The 20,098-nt window shown below is 53.2% G+C and overlaps 5 protein-coding genes across 5 annotated transcripts; 3 read left to right on the forward strand and 2 right to left on the reverse strand.

Moving 5' to 3' along the window:
- Positions 1-172: 172 nt before the first annotated feature.
- Positions 173-5,851, forward strand: BEM3 (Rho GTPase activating protein; the record flags this gene model as incomplete). The annotated part of the gene is made up of 4 exons (XM_062885268.1): positions 173-924; positions 1,351-1,566; positions 1,672-3,182; positions 3,237-5,851. Exons 1-4 carry the CDS (start codon positions 737-739, stop codon positions 5,849-5,851), a joined length of 4,530 nt encoding a protein of 1,509 aa, XP_062748220.1. The 5' UTR covers positions 173-736.
- A 1,059-nt stretch (positions 5,852-6,910) lies between these two features.
- On the reverse strand, positions 6,911-10,178 carry QC762_108530 (uncharacterized protein; the record flags this gene model as incomplete). The annotated part of the gene is made up of 2 exons (XM_062885269.1): positions 6,911-8,034; positions 8,093-10,178. 2 exons carry the CDS (start codon positions 10,176-10,178, stop codon positions 6,911-6,913), a joined length of 3,210 nt encoding a protein of 1,069 aa, XP_062748221.1.
- Positions 9,267-11,727, forward strand: QC762_108540 (uncharacterized protein). The gene is made up of 3 exons (XM_062885270.1): positions 9,267-10,859; positions 10,913-11,344; positions 11,401-11,727. The coding sequence occupies exons 1-3, from the start codon at positions 10,815-10,817 to the stop codon at positions 11,629-11,631; spliced, it is 708 nt and encodes a 235-aa protein (XP_062748222.1). The 5' UTR covers positions 9,267-10,814; the 3' UTR covers positions 11,632-11,727.
- Positions 11,728-12,465: 738 nt separating this feature from the next.
- On the forward strand, positions 12,466-13,995 carry QC762_108545 (uncharacterized protein; the record flags this gene model as incomplete). Its single annotated transcript, XM_062885271.1, has 1 exon — positions 12,466-13,995. The coding sequence occupies one exon, from the start codon at positions 12,466-12,468 to the stop codon at positions 13,993-13,995; it is 1,530 nt and encodes a 509-aa protein (XP_062748223.1).
- Positions 13,996-15,464: 1,469 nt separating this feature from the next.
- QC762_108550 (uncharacterized protein) lies at positions 15,465-18,024 on the reverse strand. The gene is made up of 2 exons (XM_062885272.1): positions 16,658-18,024; positions 15,465-16,480 (listed from the first exon to the last, which is right to left on the reverse strand). The coding sequence occupies exons 1-2, from the start codon at positions 17,070-17,072 to the stop codon at positions 16,203-16,205; spliced, it is 693 nt and encodes a 230-aa protein (XP_062748224.1). The 5' UTR covers positions 17,073-18,024; the 3' UTR covers positions 15,465-16,202.
- Positions 18,025-20,098: the final 2,074 nt, after the last annotated feature.

A 20,098-nucleotide genomic window follows, 5' to 3' on the forward strand; every position in this document is an offset into this window, starting at 1 on the left:
GGTTGCAGCACTCGCCGTCCTGCCGTGCGATCCAATTTTGAATTCTGACAAAGCCCGCCTGTCGTCCGCGGGGGGCACACACACACACACACACACCTGAAGTGGCTGTCTGGACCCTTTCTCGTCTCGGTTCCGGTTCCAGTCTCTAGTTCCAGTTCCAGTTCCAGTTCCAGTTCCAGTTCCAGGAGCTCTCTTTTAGACGCAAAGCCTCAGATTCACGACTCGTACGCCGCAGGTTGGGGTGAGCAAGAGCCTTCTGTCCCTGCTGCCAGTGTCACCACTCACCACCACCAAGCGACGCCCAGCGGACTGGACACCCGAGCCTCTAGCGCGCGCCGGCTGGGATCTTGCCAGGTGCATTTCCTGCAAGAGCACGAGCACCAGGGGGGGGAAGGGGATCCCTTTTCTCTCTCTCCAGGACTGCCTACTGCATATCCTTCATCTTTTCTTCATGGTCGTCCGTTGACCACCAACCGACTCCCATTGCACGGCGTCGACCCGTGCTACCATCGCCGTCACTTGCAGTTGCTGCGCGCGCTTCCCCTCGATTCCCGGCAGCGGCAACACAGGCGACAGTCCTGGCTACTGAATCGAATTTAATCTATGCGACGTTGATCAGGGTCTCCCAGGCAGCTCGAAACCACGGCGAGTTGTCCTGCGTCTTGTTGACGGGACCCCCCTTTCACTTCTCCGACCAATTGGCCAAGGCCTCGACCTGTCTGTCGCTGAGCGGACCATGTCACAGCTCGACCACGACCAACATCACCACCACCCCGACGGCCGCTCTTCTGTGGCCTCAACTCCACCCCGATCTATGGACTCTTCTTTCCAGGACAGCCCTACTATTGGGAGAACACAAGTACTGACCCACGGCTACTCGTCCAATAGCCCATCTTCCTCGCCCTTGTCGGCGGCGAACCCTAGGTACGACAGTGCCCTCGTTGTCTATTGCTTCCTTTTTTTCGAATCACTCGCCTGCGTTTTGAGTTTGCTTGGTTGTTGCGTTGTCTCTTTCACATCGTTTCTTTCTTCTTGTGCCCATTGGCTCTCCTTGATGCCTAGATTGGGTTGGGGACCGGCTTGTTTTTGGTCTTCTCTGCATTTTCTTTTGTTCGGGCATCTTCCTCTCCACAGACTGGGTCTGCAGCTCGCATGTAGCCAGTCGACGTTGAGAAAGGGCGAATCAATCCTCGTGGTTGGAGGAGCTTGACATTGGCATTGCCGGCTCCAGAGACACAGCTTGACGCCAACCGCGGGCTAGTCTGGCGTTTATGCTGCTGTGGTGCAACTATTCGTGCCAGGTGCTGCAGTGTCCACAAAATACTGATCCAATCTCTTTGATCGATACAGGTCCAGGCCGAAACCCGCACCGAGCCCGTTGCACTCGAGCAGCGTTGTTTCTCCGCCCACGAGTCCCGGCCCAACGAGAGCCGAGTTCCCATCTGCAGCCTCCGTCCCACGGATTGTAACGACAGCCCCCGAGGACCGCCAGGCGCAGGCATCCGAGAAAACATACTTTAACAGTGACTCCTCGGGTAGCACCACCCCAGAGGAGAGAAGTCCAGGGTTCGTGACAATGGAGACCTCCCATGCCCACACCCCGCGCTCCTGGCGCCAAAGACTGTTGCCACACATGATTCCAGGCCAGCGTGCTAACCATCCACCCACCAGACCGGCTCCCTCTTCCTCTCAGCAATTCCCGAATGAGGCGCGCAGTGCCTCCGACCCCGTCGTAGCCGCCAAGGGCCCCTCAGGAGGACTTACTCAAAGCCAGTCTACACCCTCGATCATGGCCGGTCCGTCGAGCGTGCGGGCAGAGCCCGCCAAGGGTCCAGCGAGAAACTCTTCCATGGATTCCGCCATTTCTCAAATTTCATCGAGGTCGACTCCGAATAAGACGCCGCAGGACGCTGCTGGGTCGACGGATATTGCACACCTAATCAAGACGGCCGGCAGTGCCGAAGCGGTCATTCAGTACTTGTTGAAGGAAAAACAGTCCCAATCGCAACAAAATTCGCAGTTATGGCGGCTTGTCGACAAGCAAAGGGCCATGATTCTGGGCCTTAATAAGGATCTGGAGCGGGCGTTGAAGGACAAAGAAAAGTACAGGAAAAAGCTGAAGGAAGTTCTAGGTGACGCAGAAGCACCGTTTATCCCAGCCGTTCCAGCGGCGAGCTCCATGCAAGGGCCAGCCAGACACGAAACCGGCGAAGCGAGTGCCATTCCAAAGGAGCGGGTGTTGGAAGTTCCTGCGTCACCAGGCTTGGACGCCCCAAAGCATTCGCCGATTGATGTTTCGATGGCCCCGTACCCAATCACTCCGCCGGCCGATCAAATGACTTTGCTTCTGCCGCCATCAACCGTTGGCGATTTGCTTGACCCGTCTCATTCGATGCCAAAGGCAAGCGAGCACGCCCTCGACCAATACGACCACGAGGCCCAAGAAAGAGAAGCCGAAGAGGCTGCTAAGGAGACAACTGACGATCAAGTTGACTTGCGCATCAACCTCGATTTACCGCCCTCTCGTCAGACACCCCGAGAACCCCCCAAGATGCCCCCGCCAAAATTGCCTGTCGGATTGCCAGATCGGTCGCCCAAGCCGGAAGACGGCGTCTCGAAGTTCCCGTTACCCCCTGCCCCACCGCCACGGAAACCACCTCCGGCACCGCTCCAATTAAAAAATATGAATCCAACGCCGGCGATAGTTGCGCCGGAGGAGGCTGAGACCGATACAGATTACGACGATATACTAGAAGTAGATGAGATTCCGCATCATGAACGGAGAGGACGCCGAAGGACACGAGAGGAGGACGAGCGAGACCGTGAGATCATGGCCCAAAAGGAAGCCGAGATGCGCAGCTTGTCCAAGAAGAGCAAAAAGAGCAGCAGTCGGAAGAACACACCAGAAGAGGAGCCACCACTTCCCGCGGAGATGCCCGAGATGCCCGCGAGCCCTAGGTTGGTTCAAACTACCAAGGTGCTCCCACCTCGGGAACCAGCGTCTCTGGCTGGTGTTCTCAGTGGGAACTCGGATTCTCTGGCACCGCCCATGGCATTGATGAGCCCAGGTCTTCCCGCGAGCCCAAGGCCAATGCCTCTGAAGTCACCAGTTACTTCGCCACCGCTCTCGCCCTTGGGGATTTCAACATTTGCCGGAGCACCTTTATCTCCTCGACCACCACGTGCGCCCATCCCACTCCCTCCCAATACCCCTCTATACTCACCAGGACCTGTAGGAGAACCATTAGCGCTCAAATCACCAAGGCCGCTCCTCATCGTCAAGCAAGAGGCCCAAATCAGTGGTGAAGCGAGCCCAACCAGTTCTACCATGGATAGCCCTCTAGAAAGAACCAAGATTTTCAAGGGCTTTGTGACGGAGGAGTACCCAGACCTCCTGCTTCCACCCAACGCCCTTCCTCACATCACTCTCAAGGTTGCATCTTCGCGGATGAAACCTTCGAGGGCCAGTCTGCTTTCTTTGACGCAGCTCGAAGAGGACCCCGTTTTCACACTGGCGGTTTCGTCAAGGGCTGATGGTGGTGAGCTGTGGCGGGTTGAGAAAGACACTGCGTCACTTGCGAAGCTGGACTCGAGGCTTAAGCAATGTCCCGCATTTACTGCCAAGACTCCAGACAGATCTCTTTTCAGCGGTCATGCCCCTGCCAAACTTGATGCTCGGCGTGTGGCCCTGAATCAATATCTGGAGGAATTGCTCAACACGCCCCTGGATACCGCCACAGCACTCGAGTTGTGCAAGTATCTCTCTTCCAACACTTTGCCACCCAACGCAGATGAGACTGGAAGCTCGAGAAGTGACGCCAATCCCGAATCGCAGCGCACTGGGCCAGGCGGCAGACCTTTCCGGACTGGGTATTTAACCAAGCGAGGCAAGAACTTTGGCGGTTGGAAAGCCCGGTATTTTATTCTTGACGGGCCACTACTCAAGTACTATGAGACACCAGGCGGTGCACACTTGGGTACAGTAAAACTCCAAAAGGCTCAGATTGGAAAGCAATCTCATCACAACAACGACGGTTCCCCCGCTCGTCCCAAAGACGATGAGGCTGAGAACCAGTACCGCCATGCTTTTCTGATTTTGGAACGGAAAAAGAAAGACCCCAACAGCACCACGAGGCATGTTTTGTGTGCTGAGAGTGATCTGGAGCGTGATCAATGGGTCGATGCTTTGCTTCGCTGGGTGGATTATGAGGATCCAGAGGACGAGGATAACGCGAAGAAGGAACACCCTCACGATCGACACTCGGCACACGCCGACCGTGCCAACGCTTCGAAGAAGAAGGGTCAAGGCAAGCAGAATTCGATTGCTGACGATAAGCTCATCGGAGTCAGCTATGAGGCCACGAGGCAAGGCGATTCTCCCCAAGGTGTGCCTATCAAGGGTGCGCCATCCGGGCAAGATCACGAATCGACTCACAGCCAGTCAACGGCATCTTCGTACACGATCTCTGGACCTCGGGATCCCCAGATGATGACATCTTCTGAATCATGGGGCAACAAGCTTGCCATGGCCACTCAACAGCTTAGCCAGGAGGAGAAGAAGGCGAGGAAACGCAGCTTTTTCGGATTCGGTCCCAAGGCCAGAAACTCCGGTGATGGACAAGATTCAATCTTTGGTAGTGACGGTGGCAGCATTGCCAACGGACAGACTGGCAACGGGTACAACGGCCCTGTGCGCCAGGTATTTGGTGCCAGTCTTGCCGAGGCCGTGCGCTACTGTGCCCCAGCTGACGTTCGGGTACCGCTCCCTGCTGTCGTCTACAGATGCATCCAATATTTGGAGCACAAGAATGCCACCTCTGAGGAGGGCATCTTCCGTCTTAGCGGGTCCAGTGTCGTCATCAAGCAGCTCAAGGAACGTTTCAATACCGAGGGCGACATTAATCTGGTGACCGATCCGCAGTATTACGATATTCACGCGGTTGCGTCTCTGCTCAAGCTCTACCTCCGCGAGCTCCCAATTACGATCTTGACAAACGACCTGCGTCTGGAGTTCATCGCCACCATAGAAATCACGAACCAGAAGCAGAAGCATGCTCTTTTGGCTGAGCTTGTGGATCGTCTCCCTCAAGCCAACGCTGCTCTTTTGAAGTATTTAATTTCGTTCTTGATCAAGATCATCAACAATGCCAGCGTCAACAAGATGACAGTGCGAAACGTCGGCATTGTTTTCTCCCCGACCTTGAACATCCCCGCTCCTATCTTTGCAGCTTTCTTGCAGAACTTTGAGCCCATCTTTGGCGTCGACCCTACTGAATATGAGCTGCCTACTACTGAGCCCGACAATCTTCAGCCACAACCGCGCCGCCCATCACTCCCATCCTCCTTCACCTCGGATGCGCCACGACGTCCTTCGGATCCAAGGCCGTCAACCTCGCACAGTGATTCCCCTCACAGACACCGTTTAATGGAGTCATTGGATAGTCTGCCAAACAGGAGCACGCCCACGCCACCTCCCCTGTCGATGCAGCAAATGGCACAGATGAATGCTGCGACAATGCACTCGAGGAGCACGCCCACCCCTCCACCTCAGCGCCCGGGTGTGGTGTACGAGCCCCAGCTCATGGCGCCACCCCAGCAACAGCAGCAAGGGGGTCACTTTTCCATGAGGCCAGCGTACGAAGGCAGTTTCAATGCGCCCCCTCCCAACTTTGACCCTACGCAGATGCAGCATCCAGGGGCGTTGAGGCCATCACCGGGTTATGACAGGCCGGTGTATGAGAGCGGATTGTCGCCAGCGCCGTACGAGCACTCTTATAAGAATAGGAGGGAGAGCTCGATGTTTATGGGGAGTTTGAATCAGCAGCCGAGTAAGAGTCGGTTGAGAGAGTGATTTTTGGAGGTTTCAAAACAGTTAATATTTTTTTGCGATTCTGGGTTTATATTTGGGGTCAGATGTATAACGGGGGGCCTGTTTGGATTGGTTTTGTTGTTGCTGTTTTTTTTTCTTTCTTTTTTGGAAAGATTTCGCTTGCAAGATACCAATTTTTTATTTTTTTTGTCAAGTTGTTGGAGATTCTGTTTTTTTGGAACCAAGTTGGTTTGGGTTGTATTTGAGAGAGGTACGCTGGCAGTAAATATCGCCACGGCATCCTTTGCGGTCGTCATTCTTCTCTCCCTTCTTTTCGGCCAACTAACTCAGTTGGTCGAACTAACTCAGTTGGCCGAAAAGAAGGGAGAGATGACCACTGCGAAGGATGCCGTGGCGATATTTGCTGTCCGCGTACCTCTCTCAGATATCTACTGCCAACGTACTTTTATATATTATATATTATGAAGCGAACATTGAATGGGGGAATAGCGGGGCGGGAGGGGTATGTATACAGTAATGTTGATGTTATTAAAAGTTTTGCAAAAGCTGATGACTTGAACTGAGGTACCTAGGGGAGAGTTTGGTTTGTGATTTTGAGTATTCCGATTTGTGGTTTTGTATACCTAGGGGAATGAATTAGTTGCCTTGGTGGTATGTATGTATGGTTGGAAAAGGTGTGGAGATACCCAAGGGTTTGCTTGTTCTCTGGTGGTGTGGATAATTGCTGTGTTTGTGTCGTCTTTTTACAATGGAAGAACGATGATAGTATCTATCTGGTTGCTGCTATAAACCGTTCTCGATCAGAAAATGAAGAGAAAAAAGTTTGCTATCAAAAGCGATGTAGGTTTTCCATTAATTGTATGACCTTTGAACCCACCCCCTTTCAGCTGCCCGGTTTTGTTTAAGCTGTTATTATCTATCCCCTCCGCTTTACATCCTCTACTCAATAGCATTTTGAACATACCAAATGAAGGCATAAATCTCAACTCCCTACCATATCCCACCCCACCCCCATAAACAACAAATGAACTGACATATACACACACACACACACTTCATCTTACCTTCTCTTCCACCTCCTCAAAAGCCATACCCCCCTCCCGCCGGCCCACCTCCTCCTCCCCCCGCCCCCCCAGCAACAGCACCATTCATCAAATCCCCCCCTCCATACCACTGTTGTTGCTGCCCCCCGGTCCCCGGCTGCTCATACCTCAAAACCCCATCCTCCGCCGTGGTCAATGTCCCGTCCATAAAACCACCAAGCGTCATATCCATCGCCTGCGCGAACCCATCCCCCAACCCAGGGAAATCAAACGTGTCCCCAGGAAAAAAGGTATTGTTCAGCATCCAGGCCGGGTTGCCCATCCCGGGAATTTCAAATGCATTGGAAGTATCAGGCTGTTGTTGTTGTTGAGGTGGGGGGTAATTACCCCAGTTTTGTTGCATTGCCCCCGATGATGATGAAGAAGAAGGAGGGAGGATACCCTGATCATTATTGGGGCGGGAGGAGGCACCGTTTGCAGAGGCGGCCGCCATTTCTGATAAGAGTTGAAGGGGGGTGCTAGCGACGGGTGGGTAGGTTGGTTGGGGGGTTTGGGAGGGGACTGGAGTGGGGACGTTGGGGTGTTTACTGTCAGTCCCTGACGGGCCTGGGTAAGAGGGTGTTTGGAGAGAGGATTGGGGGGTGTCGCTTGCGGTGTTGGAGCCGTTGGAGCCAGTGCCGCTTTGGTTCTGTTTCTGCTTTTGGAACCAAGACCGGAGCATAACCAGGACGAGGAGGAACTTCGCGGCGGGTCGACTTCTGTCTTCTGCTGCGGTGGCGCGGAATTTCTCGAGGAGTTTGTCGAGGTGCTGCTCCACTTTCATGTGGTCCTTGTTGATCACCTTGCCGAGCTCACTTTTTGTGGAGGAGGCGGCGAAGTAGAGCTTGATGAGCACGACGACGGCATAGGCCACGCGGACAAAATTGAAAACTGGGAGGCACCGTGTCGTGTGGACGTCAAGTGAGAGAAATGTGTCAAAGATGCCGTCGATGGCGGTAAGACAGGCGGAGAGGGCGTTGATATGTGCCTGTGTGAGAGGGGCATCCGAGGCCAGTGGCGTGTCTGGGTTGGGTCCCAGCCTACAGTCATCAGGACAATCGCTATGGGTTGCGATCTCGTGCATGTAGAGGCTGATAACGTGGAAGCTCATCTTTAAAGACGCTATGAAGCTGTTAGATGTAGACCAGAAGACGCCTTTCAGATCATACGGTCGACTTACGCTGCTGTAACTCCCTTGGAATATTCTCACTGTATCTCTCCAGCTCCCTTTCAAATCCCTTCAGCGCATATTGGGTCCTGGAATCAGCAATATTCGGCGTAGACGAAGGATCGTCCATGGAAAACTGAATCCCGACCTCCTCGGCAAGCTTGTGCGTCCAAACCAAATGACAGAAATACTTGTCAGTCGGCACAGCCTCAGGGGAAGACTCCAGCACGTCGATACACTCTGCCATGAACGGCGTCCACCTAATCAGATTCGCCCGATGAAGTGCCATTGCCGTGTTCGTGGCCAAAAAATAACACGTCAACCACGCTCTTCTCGCCTCCAGTGTTGTCGGATCAAGCGGTGTCCCGCGCATGGGGTGGTCTCTCCAAGCCTGAGAGACGTGTCGTTTAAACCCACCTCTCGACATCTTCTTGGTCCCCAGTCCAATCTCAATAGCCATCACAGCAGCTACATGAACAAGTTGATAAAACTTGAGCTCCTCAAATCGATCTGGCGGCCAGTACCAAATAACAGCCACCTGTAAGGCTTGTACAAGCTCCAAGCTCTTGTGGCCGTCCACAATGATTTTCTCGGCAAAGACTTGCATTAGCTCCTTTGTCAGTGTTTTTTGCAAAGACGGAATCTCAGACGAAGCAGCCGCCATCAGTGATAAAAACAAGATGGGCTTGTTTGCCCGAACCTCCCCCACCGTGACCCCAGCCGGAAACACAACACCAGGGAGATGATAGCACATCTGCTGTGTGTACCTCATGAACAACTCTTCAGCCGTATTCATGGTCAAGATGCCCCGATCAACCACATCTGCCACCTTGGCAGCACCGTCCTCACTTTTGAAGTTTGCTCCAGCCAGTGCAACAGCAGCTCTCTCTTCCTCGCCGGTAACCTGTGTCATCTTCCTCTTCTGGCCAGCTACAGCGGGAGTTGAAGACGATATCGTCGACGACAGCGGAGGCAGAGATGTCGACATTGACTGCTGCTGCCCATACCGTTCACCACCACCCGCATACCTCCCATAATCCGTACCAGGTCGGCCGCCGCTTTGATCATGGCTAGTTCCTCTCCAATCCGCTGAAGATACCAGAGCCTGAGCAGCTTGGTGAGCCTGGGGATCTGAACCTGGCCCGTGAAGCCCTCCTGTCGATGTGCCAGAAGTTTGCGGTCTGGTGGCCTGCAAACTAGCAGTCAACATATCAATCTTCTTCTCCAGCTCCGCCACCCGTGAGTCCGTTTTCTTAGCCCGTTTCCTCGTGGGCTGGGTGATAACGCACTCGCGTTTGGCTTTGGCACATCTCTTGCAAGGGCCATCTGGGTCAGCCGGGTCTGGGTCACAACGAACTTTGAGACCTCTGCATGATTCACAGGCACGGGGCTTTTTGGGATCTAGCCCACCGCCAGCGCCGCCTGGAGAGTGGTGCTCATCACCGGGACTGTTGTGGTGGTGATATGAATTGTTAGGGGTGTTGACAGCAATGGAGCTGGGGGCCGTGGTATTGGCTGGAGTGGACGAGGTGTTGACGGTTGCGGTTGATGCAGGTGTTTGTGGGGAGAATGCCGATGTTGGATGGTTAGTGTGGGGAATTTGGGGTTGGTGATGATGTGGTGGTTGCCATTGCTGTTGCTGCGGGCGCAATTGATGCTGCTGCTGGGGATGATGGGCTTGGAGTTGGGGCAGCCTATCATGGTGGTGTTGTGCGTTCAGCGAGCTCGCTGGCGGCTGGGCGCTCAGCGCTCCATGAACGGGGGCTGGAGGTGTTGGCGCATTGCCTGGGCCGTTGCTGGAAGTGCTGGTGCTGCCGTTGCCGCTTCCACTGCCGCCGTTACTGCTGCGGAGCATGGGGTCAAGCGCCGAGATGTCCATGCCGGTGGTTGTTTGTTCGGCCTGCCGACGGTCTTGCTGATGCTGACGGCTTTTCTGAGGCCGATCACCGATGCTGAGCGGTCGAATGTCAGGGCGAAGAAAGTCGGCGCTCCAACCGAGAGTCCCGAGTTCAGAAGTGGCGCCGCGCCGAGAATGGAATCCTCCCATTAAATTGCGTACTACACCCGCTGTTACACACCCGCGAAAATTTAATTTCATGTGATGTACAAGCCTTGGATGACGACACCAACCTCGGTAAGCAAAGACTCCGACCTGGTACGTGCGCCACCTCCAACAAACAACCCTACTGCGTACAAACCATTGCGATGTGAGGCAAACCCAGAACACAGCTCATTGCCTGCAGTATATGCTATATCTCAGCGGCGAGGTATCTCGGGTTAGTTGATGAACTGTATCTTGAGGGTTGACGAAGACCTAGCTCAAGACCTTGGGGCTCTTTCTTGAATCATGATCAAGTTGCGTGATTGCATCGACCTGTGCTTGCCGATGATGAAAGTTCGAGCACTCCCATGCTGTCTGCGCATTTCAGGTAAGCGCGAGATGGCCCAGAGGACAAGAGGTACGAGGCAGGAAGTATGAAGGAAGGCAAGAAGAATGGTTGCTGCTACCAGCTATCAGACTTTGACACCAAGATGACGGAGACTGGGCTCCGGCCCAAATGATTATTTCAAGGGAGACTCAACTTCCTGGTCCAGTGAAGTCGAAAAGTATCACTCCCGCATACATTCTTATTTCTTGAGAGAAGAGTCGACCAGCATCAAGCCCTCATCAACAGCTCCTTGTTCATCCCAATCGCTTCACTGTTAGGCCCACACGTCGACCACCGTCAGCAACATGTTCATTAAGCTTGCCTCCTTTCTGGCTCTCGCAGCAACTGTGGTATGCTGTCTGCCAACTCCTCGGTCGTCATCCTTCTAATCCCTCTACCATAGACCGCCACCACCCCGTTTCATACCACCAACGCCACCTCCCTGTATCAAGACAACGGCCACGGCATCAAATGGACAGGCGTAATCACCCCCGGTCAGCCTAAAACCACCCTCTTCGGCACCGTTGACGAGATCTACAACTATATCCTCGCAATCAACCCCAACTACGTCGCCCAGCCTCTCGACAAGTCCGATCTTGCCCTGCTCGCCTCCCCCTGGAACGAACCCGGGACCACCAAGCTAGTCGCCCGACAAAGATCAAAATACCTCGACAAGTTCCCCAGCCCCGTGTGCCGCGTCATGGCCACGGGCAACAGCAGATCCCTCGATCCCATAATAAACGAACTGGATATCCTTGGTGGAATATGTGAGGCTCCCAAGGATGCCTGCCGCCGTGTTGGATGCAAGTCGACTACGGCTGGGTATCTTTGTGGTGTAAGTCTCTTTTTCCTGTCACATAAGCGGCTTCAATACTGATGAAACGGTCAAAGGAATACGGCAACGCAGCTGTGGTTGCATGTACCGATGTGTCACGTCGTCTGGAGGTGATCAAGAGGGACTGCTGTTCGGTGATAGCTGATTTTGGCGGAAAACCAGTGTCGGGACACTCCAAACGTTACGACTACGGTGTGTATGCTGGGTATGGGAACTGTAATCATGGGGAGGATAGCTCGCCGGCTGATTATCCTTATCCTGGGGGTGGAATTAATGGGAAGTGTTAGGGGTTGGCGGGTATTGCAATGGTAATTGGGGAGGGGGGGGGGTGATGTCTGCGAAGGGTTGCGAGTGTCTTTCGTCGAGGTTGGTTGATGGGGTGCTGCCTAACGATGATGCGGCCTGACGCGTCTCTAAGGGACAGGTCTGTCATTGGTCATGAATTGCTTACTTTGCACTAATAAATATTATCTTCATCGGTTCGGATGGAACGCGTGTGCCTGTGAGACCCCTAAGTTGTTGCCTGGCCAACCACCAAGTCGAAAAGGGGTAGTAAGTAGGGCGCTCTCGAAAGTCTGGCTTGGACTGCCACGAACATCAACCATACCAGTTATGAAATGTTTTCGGTTGATTTAATGTGAAAGGACAGCTGTTTCAAATGAGTTTGACTGGGGGTAGTATCAATTACAGTCTTGCTGTCCCCTTATACTGCAAAACGCGAAAACGCATTCTGGACAATGTAGGGTTAGGGTTATATACGGGCGGTTATGATGCCAGCCTTGATGAGTCCGAGAGATCGGATCTAAACAGAATCCACCCCGCTTTTACAGTCTCCCTGCAGGCACCCATATAGACATCACGTTCTCAGGACAGGTGTTTAATTTCTGACGGATTTATGATCGTTCTCGAAGTCTTTATTTTTCGATCTCGATATTTCGTCTTTTGACAACAGGTGAGTAAGAAGGGGGACCCGAAAAGGCGTATTGACGAAACGTTGCGCTGACTTGTCGTTAGAAATAATTGCACGACCACAGCAAGAGAGTGGTGTGGTGCTTTTCTGTCAGATAACACGTTCGCCAAAACCGGACTTTGTTGTTCGAGGCTTTGCGCACAACGGCAAAATGGATCAGAACCGCCCAACGCTTTCCACGCTGCCCAATGAGCTTCTCGCCATGATCATCGAGGAGCTGGTGGACGAGAGCAGCAAGCACAGCGGTGGACCTTCCATCAAAGCCTGCCGTTTGGTCAGCCGCCAGTTTTGCGACGTCAGCTCTCGTTGGCTTATTCCCTCGGTCAAAGTCGGGCACAGTAATGATTCTCTGGCGCGACTGGATGCGATATCACGACACCCGGCGATTAGTCGTGGTGTTAGGACGATAGAGGTGGTGCTGTCTTCGTATTCTACTTTCTGGAATCCTCTTGGGGGGAAAAGGGAGTTTATCGACTTTCAGCGGAAGGTCTTGGCGAACCGGGCAAAGATTTTTGAGGTTGGCAAGATTATTACTATGACTGAGAAGGATAATGCGATATTGAGAAAGGTGCATGAGGTGTTGAGGTGTTGGCTGTATTTCCAAGAACCGAATCGACAGCCGGAGCCGGGGGGTGATTTGGCGCTTCACCGGGAGTGTATGGACAGGTATTTTGGGGAGTTTCAGAGGCTGGCTTATGAGCAGAAAGTGCTGGTGGATCAAAGGGCGATGGGGACAGCGGTTGCTGAGGCGTTGAGCCGGATGCCGTGGGTGGCTGGGCTGAGGTTTGATGATACTTGTCATTACGGCAGACGGAGGCGGGGGCTTTCGTGGGAAACGCCCGAGACGGTTGTTGAGGGGATTTATGAGAATACGCTGTTGCCGTTGACGAGGAGGGATCTCGAGGCGAGAGGGTCTGTTATTGTTGATGAGATTCCTTTTTATCATCATGCTTCGGGGCCGGTGGCCTCGCCTCGTCCGCTCTCGGAGACTATTCCTCGTGTTTTGGCTGCTGTGGGGGGTGTTGATCAGGTAGAGCTCAAGAGTCTCGTGGTGAACGTGGACTTGATTGATTTGAGGGGGGTTTTCAGGGAGGTTTCTGATTTGCGAGAGAAACTTACAGCTGCCACGAGGAGGTTGACAGACATTTCGATCCAGCAGAAGGCTGGGTATGACGATAGGTCTTTTTGGGGACTCTGCTGTACATCGCCAAACCTTAAACACTATTCGGTGGTACTGGAGCTGGGATCACATGCGTTGGACCCGTTGCTGGAAGGGCCTGGTTCGAATGAGGAACGGAAAAACTTGACGGTTATCCAGGTGAAGGGTGCTAGAATGACCGTCAGCACCCTGAAGCGGTTTCTTGACACTATCCCAGATGTCCTGGACCGCGTGGAGTTGGTGGGTGTCGAGGTGGTTGGGGGAGGTTGGCGGGAGGTTTTGGATATGCTCCGAGCGAAGACTTACCGGCAGACGGGGGACTGGCCGTACCCTGTGAGAATCTCTCAGGCTGTTAGCCCCCATCCGGACCATGAGTTGCACTCAACGTTTGAGTGGGTTTTCCAGAGCGATGCGACGTGGGAGCCGAGCGATGCCGACGTGTATGTCATGAGACAGTCGGGGGTCAACCCGTTTGCTCCGGAGGCAGGGAAGTTTCCTTTGGGTGGTATTGTCAAGTGGTAGCTAAGGTGTGCTGTTATGGCGGCGAGACTTTTCAGTTCTAGGTTCGTCTTTACTTGCCATGCCATAGAAAGTGTACATCATTAGATACTATCACGACTTTCAAATAGCTGCCTACTTACTACCTACTTCATAGATGGAGGATGAAGTCTGTGAAACAGCACGAGAGTCAGCCGAGAATGCCGAAAGATGGAACTTTGGCCTTTCAAGATATCCTAACGGCCTACCAGCCATCGTTTTGGATCTACCAACTATATTCTCCGGCTTTACAGAGCAACTGTTTATCCTCAACATAACTGCACCCCACGGCACCAAATCTTCCAAATAAACACCACTTCTGCACCCACTATACCCCCCTCCCATCCTTTTGTTTGTCCAATCCCTATCCCAACCCAGACTTCAATCAATCTCACCCACCCTTCCAGAAGCGAACCAACCCGCGCGCCCCAACTTCCTCATCTTTCACCGTCAGTAACGAGCCACCTACCAAACGGGGCCCGCTCCGTTCCTCCTATTTCTCCTTTGTAACATACCGAGCTTCGGCTCAAGTTTCTCAACCCCGAAGCTTCCTGCAGCAAATTCTTTGAATGAAAAGAGGGCCAATAAAACGGCACAATTCCACCAAAGGGACCCAAAAATTCCCATGGGAATGGTACGACAAGGATTACGTTGATGGAAGGAGCGGAAGTCCAATGGCTCGTGGCTCGGGTTGCAGGTTATGAGCTCCGGGGCCGGCGGGGGTGCATTCTTCCCTTCCCTTCCCTTCCCTTCTCTTCCCTTCTCTTCCCTTCCATTCTCTTCCCTTCCCGTACCTACATACATACGTGCTCTCTGTTCTGTGGGGGTTAGGTCTTGGAGTCTCAAACCAGAGCTAGAAGCAAAAAGCTTCCAAGCCCTACCTACTGATGAGTCGATCATAAAACACCTACCTACCTAACCTAACCTATAACCCCCAGGTAAGTCATCAAAGAAAAAAGACCGAAAATGCAGCCAGAATCTACATGCTGCTTAGCTCCCTCCTGCCCCGTGTCTGACTTTCTAGCCAGGCTCTAGCATCCGTTCTTTGACCTCTCCATTCAAGAAAACTTCCTAGCTCTCTTCTCCCGCCCCCAATCGAAATATTTCATCGGTAGTCAAGCAAGAAAGTCATTGCGGTGACCTTCAGATAAGACAAGCTATCAAGGTCCTCAACCCTCCTCCCCAATCCTTTGACCCAACAGCTCAAGCCCATCCCATCGCTTCTTTGTTCCCTCACCACCAGTCCCCCACCTTCAAGCGCCAAGTGAACGGGTTGGCTGGTTTAACCCGTCTTCACCTTTATCTCCATCTCCCTTCCTATCCTAGATGGAACAATTTCGGCGTGTTGCTCGCCAACACCTTCCCACCCAACAAACAACACCTCATCAAAGCAAAGCATCAAAGAAACACCTTATCTGATCATCAACCACACTGCACCACATCAAATCGCCATCACCCGGTTGAAATATCATTTCCTCACATTTGTAACTATGAGGAGAAGGCATTCTAGTCAACCTAAAATAGTGATACTTGTTCCCATGTCGGATCCGTTTCCATGTCCTTCCCATAAGCCCATCTGTCTGCCCTATTCCCATACCAGGGCAATCCAGTTCAGTTTCAGCCATGTGATAAAAACCCGGAACCCTATTCATACACTCTGGTGTGATGACATAAAAAACCAACCCATAAGAACCCCATGTCAAAAAATATTGCAGTCTGATTCCATGATCTGCTGCTGCTCTTTCTCATTCCATCCATCTCCCACGTTGTTCGCTCGCTCGCTAGTCATTTCACAACATAAAAACAACCGACACCCCAACCTCGTAACCTCTCCCAATGTAGTAGAAAGTAACTACCCCACTGTAGCTGCTTGTTTTGCCTTTTTGACCCGGCCTCTTGGGGGAAAGAATTGGACTCATTTCACAGAGTCTCAGTCCAGCTGAAAGTTGACCCCGAACACCTTGACGAACTCCAGACAAAAAATCTTGACAGGCCGACCCGAACTCCGTTCCCAAGCCAAATAAAGCCATGTATCATGTAGGCAAAGCCCGTCCAACCCAATCTAGCCGGACCCATAAATTGGAAAAGCCTGTCTCAAACCAAATGACGTGGGTGGATGCATGCGTAGGGTAAAAGCCTTTTGAGCTCAAAAATTTTACACACATTTCTCTCTCGGTGTCTTGTTATGGAGTTCAGTCCATGTAAAAGTCACCCTTCAAGATGCGCTCTTGGAAGTGATCCGGCTTCTGCGGGGCACGGGGCCTCGGCTGAGCAGGCGGCGCTGGCATATCAGACACCGACCTGGCTCGGTCGTGACGAGGATTGATTGACGAAGCCGAGACGGCGGGAGGTCCACCACGAGGAGGAGAGGCACTGAGGCCAGAGGCAAAGGAGAATGAGGGCCGGGCACCTTGGGCGACGGTGCTTTCGGCACGGGATCTAAGCTGATCGGACCAGTTGAAGCCTTGGTCTGATCGAGCGGTAGGAGAGCACAAGTCAGAACCTGTTCGAGCTTGGTTTGTGGTGCTTGCCTGAGGAGGGACTGTTCTGCCCCATGTGTAGTTCCCAACACCTGCCGAAGCAAGAGGGGGTGTGGATGGATTACTGCGGGCAGTACTGCCTCGTCGGGCCGGTTGGGAAGGCATACCATTTGCACCAGGACTGTTACCTCCACGCATGCCACGCATGGCTTGAGCGGCACCCAAGCTCATCCGGCGAGAGAAGGGAGTGGTGGGGGCGGTGTGGGACATGTCATCTCCGTCCTCGATGGCACTCTCGTTGATGGAATCGGAATTGGTGGAGATGCTGGCACGGCGCATAAAGGCAGCAGAGGTGTTTGTGGGAGAGGTTCCTGGAAGACCAAAGGTGGCAACAGAGACTCTTCGGCGCTGGTTGTCCAGCATGGACGTGGCCAAGGGGGTGGGGAAGCCCGTGACTGAGGGTTGCGAGATGGAATTGCTCCGGAAGAGGCTGGTGAGAGTGTTGGAGGTCACAGACCCGCGTCTCTGTTGTCGTGCCATATCGTTGTTGGAGTTGTTGGAGGATGAGTTGTCTGAAGACATGATGAAGGAGGGGGGCTTCAAGAGCCAGAGGACGCCAGGACTTATATCGAAGGGGACGAAAGTGTGCGTTTAACGTCCTCGTGTGAGGCGGCAAGGATGGCCTGTCAGGAGGGCGGGAGTGGCTTCGGGAAAATCGGTAGTAGGGTGGAAGTGTAGCAGCGTGTGCCGACTCGTATGTTTTGTAGATTGCAATGGTTCGAGTCCTGTGCACACCGGCGCCTTCGATGTAGTGGAGGTGAAACGCTTAAATGGCAAACTGTTGTGGGGGGTGGGATGACGAGAATGACGAGGGGTGGTGCAACGCCAGGGCACTCGGGTCTGAATGGCTCGCGCGCTGTCGACTTCTCTTTGTTGACGGACAGCCAGGTGTTCAGGTAATGGGCGGGATGATCGGCAGGCCTCGTTCGATGGGAGAAGCACGGTCACGTTTTGGGTGGGTGGGAAAGACGACAGGTACAAGGCCGTTGCGATATTGCGGTCCTTTCCTTTCCTTTGTCTACAATGGCAGCAGCGGTCCGTCTCTGCCTATCTGGCTGTCGAGACGGGGCCAGGCTGCGGGCGGGGTGCTTCCTCAGACGCTGCAGAATTGGGGGGTCTGACTCGATTGGCACCGACAGCGGACGATCGCGGGGAATGTGTTGGGGAAAGTGGTGTTTGAGAGTGAGATGGAAAGTTCAAGCAGCTGCGGATCAATTTGAGGTGTGAAGAGGAAGGAAAAGAAGGCGGTCGTTCTGTCCTCTTGCTCTTGCCTCTTGACTTTGCTAGTTCCATCACCACCGACAAGCGGCGGTGGTAGTACTAACTACTATGGGAAGCGGCGTCGATCACTGGTTCGGCCAGCACAGACGCCGCTATCAGCGTGTCCATCACACATTGGGCGATGTGATTGGCTACCGCTCCAACGAGTGGACCAAATACTGCTGCTATGACCAATGGCGCCTGCAGAAAGGCTGCCGGTCTGGGGGTTAGCGTCCCCATCCTCCAGGGGAACGACCCCGGGACTAGCAGTTTAAAGTGAAGCCAAGATCCCGGCTTTCGACGTCACGGCCCCACATTAAACTTCACCCAATCGAACGATATGCGGGGTAGTCGAACAACTGCCAGTCTCTCTCGCAACTCTCTGACATCCCCCAGCCCAAGGCATGTGCTGCCTCTTGGGCGCTGAAAACGGTCAGCACGATGGGATTGAAGGATGCGCATTGCATGATGTCGCATCTTTGGCAGCCTTCCACAGAAACCGTGAAAACAAAGATACCCTCTTGGCGAAGAGATGCATCACTGCGGCGGGCGAGCATGTGGCTTTGAGCTTAGCCAAATTAGGCATGTTGTAGTCTACTATAAAACGGCCTGGACTGGAATTTACCGTCCGACCATCCATACGTCCCTCGTCCTTGCCATTGCCTCTCACGAGATGCACATCACTTTCGCCACAGAACTGTCTTGTTTGCTGATGAGATCTGCCCCTAATCAGCAATGACTGCAGCGAGATCCAATATTGGCATATGAAAAGGACGATGCAGGACCCCTTCTTTCCTCTCCCCCAATCAACGGACCATCAAGCACAACCGCTTCCCCTCTTTTCACCGGTCAACAGCTGCAATGGTGCCGGGCTGCAAACTGATGCAACCACCAAATGCATCATATTCGTAAGCCGCCTTCTGGACTCTCAAAATGTCATGCGAAGACAGCTGTGTAGGGAAAAGGAGCAATCAATCGATTGACGGACAGTTGCTCCGGCTGCTTTCCCCCCACCCGATCACTCTCAGGAAGGGTCTGAAACCTTTTGTCTTGGAGACCACGACACCATCTATGAGATCAACAGAGCTTTCCTGTCTATCTTGTGGGGGCCTTCCCTGCACCACCACAACCACCACGTCTCAGCTACATGAAAGGATCCCATCCACCAATTCCAGGTGACCATGCCTGCAGTAGTCGCGCCAACTATCCTCTGACTTGGTTCCTTGTTAGTCCCCAGTCTGGCACACCTGGCCAATTCGGTGCCGGGGAGGTAAAGCATACTGCAGCAACCCAAGCCAGCCCAGCAACTCCAAAGCAACTCTCCGGAAGAGAGCAATGCCAATGAAGCCGTCTTTCCGCACCTGAAGAGATCTGGTTGACTTGACTCCAGTTTTCCAGCCTGCCTGCATGACGGTTGAGTTGTAGATTGGCGAATCCTTTTACACTTGCATACTACCCCTGCTCCATCACCTCTCGCTTCCAACCGTTCTGTCAGTCTTGAGTGCTGTACAGTACTTTGCTCGAGATTAGATTGACAAGAAGCTTAATGGGCCGAACACCACCATTCCCCCATTCTCATCGAGCCCCTCAATGAGCGACGTGGCAAATGTCATCACCTCCCATCTGCCAAAGTGTTCCGGAGATAACACCGCCCAAACTGACCACTAAAAAGGTGGCGTACACCATGATGATGGCAGTCGATCGGGCATTTTGAAATGTCGTAGGGTGTCAAACGCCAGATTGCTCATTCGCCATGTGCGTAAGGACGTTTCATATTCTCAGCAAGCCACACCATCAGACAACAGTGTGACATATGTCCCATAGCACCATAAGGCATACACTGGGGAAGCACAAACACCAGCAGGTGTCTGAGACACAGCTTGGAAGGCAGCGGGGGTAATATATGCCTCTCGAGTTCAACGAGCCACGCGAGCGTCATTGTTTTCACTTGAAGGCTTCAAACTTCGCCGAGTTCCGTTTCACGAACATGAAGCTGAACCTCGTGTGTAGCTACAACTTCCTCTTTTCAAAGGGTCACCGAACTGGCACTTCTTTACGGTGTTCCAGGCCTGTCCTATCGGAACCCAGCATCGTATTCTCAACTACCTAACTTTTTTCTGGTCCCATCCCATCTTATTACCATCTGCAAATTCCCCGCATCTGTCGGCCATTCCGAGAAGTGGGCGCATGCAATATACTTACTCCTCTCCTCTTTCCAGTTTACCTATCCCATCCATCATGAAGAGGGGCCAAAAGTCAACTCAAGTATGACAACCTGCTGGCTCTTT

Source organism: Podospora pseudocomata (genome assembly GCF_035222375.1).
Source record: "Podospora pseudocomata strain CBS 415.72m chromosome 1 map unlocalized CBS415.72m_1, whole genome shotgun sequence".
NCBI classification, from domain to species: Eukaryota; Fungi; Ascomycota; class Sordariomycetes; order Sordariales; family Podosporaceae; genus Podospora; species Podospora pseudocomata.

Bases quoted from the DNA above. Each gene is read 5' to 3' on its own strand.
- QC762_108550 (XM_062885272.1), bottom strand. From the start codon at position 17,072: ATGTCTTCAGACAACTCATCCTCCAACAACTCCAACAACGATATGGCA. The intron at 16,481-16,657 runs GTATGCCTTCCC...CCGCTCGATCAG, and splicing joins TAACAGTCCTGGTGCAAATG to ACCAAGGCTTCAACTGGTCC.
- QC762_108540 (XM_062885270.1), top strand. From the start codon at position 10,815: ATGTTCATTAAGCTTGCCTCCTTTCTGGCTCTCGCAGCAACTGTG. The intron at 10,860-10,912 runs GTATGCTGTCTG...CCTCTACCATAG, and splicing joins TGGCTCTCGCAGCAACTGTG to ACCGCCACCACCCCGTTTCA. The intron at 11,345-11,400 runs GTAAGTCTCTTT...AAACGGTCAAAG, and splicing joins CGGCTGGGTATCTTTGTGGT to GAATACGGCAACGCAGCTGT.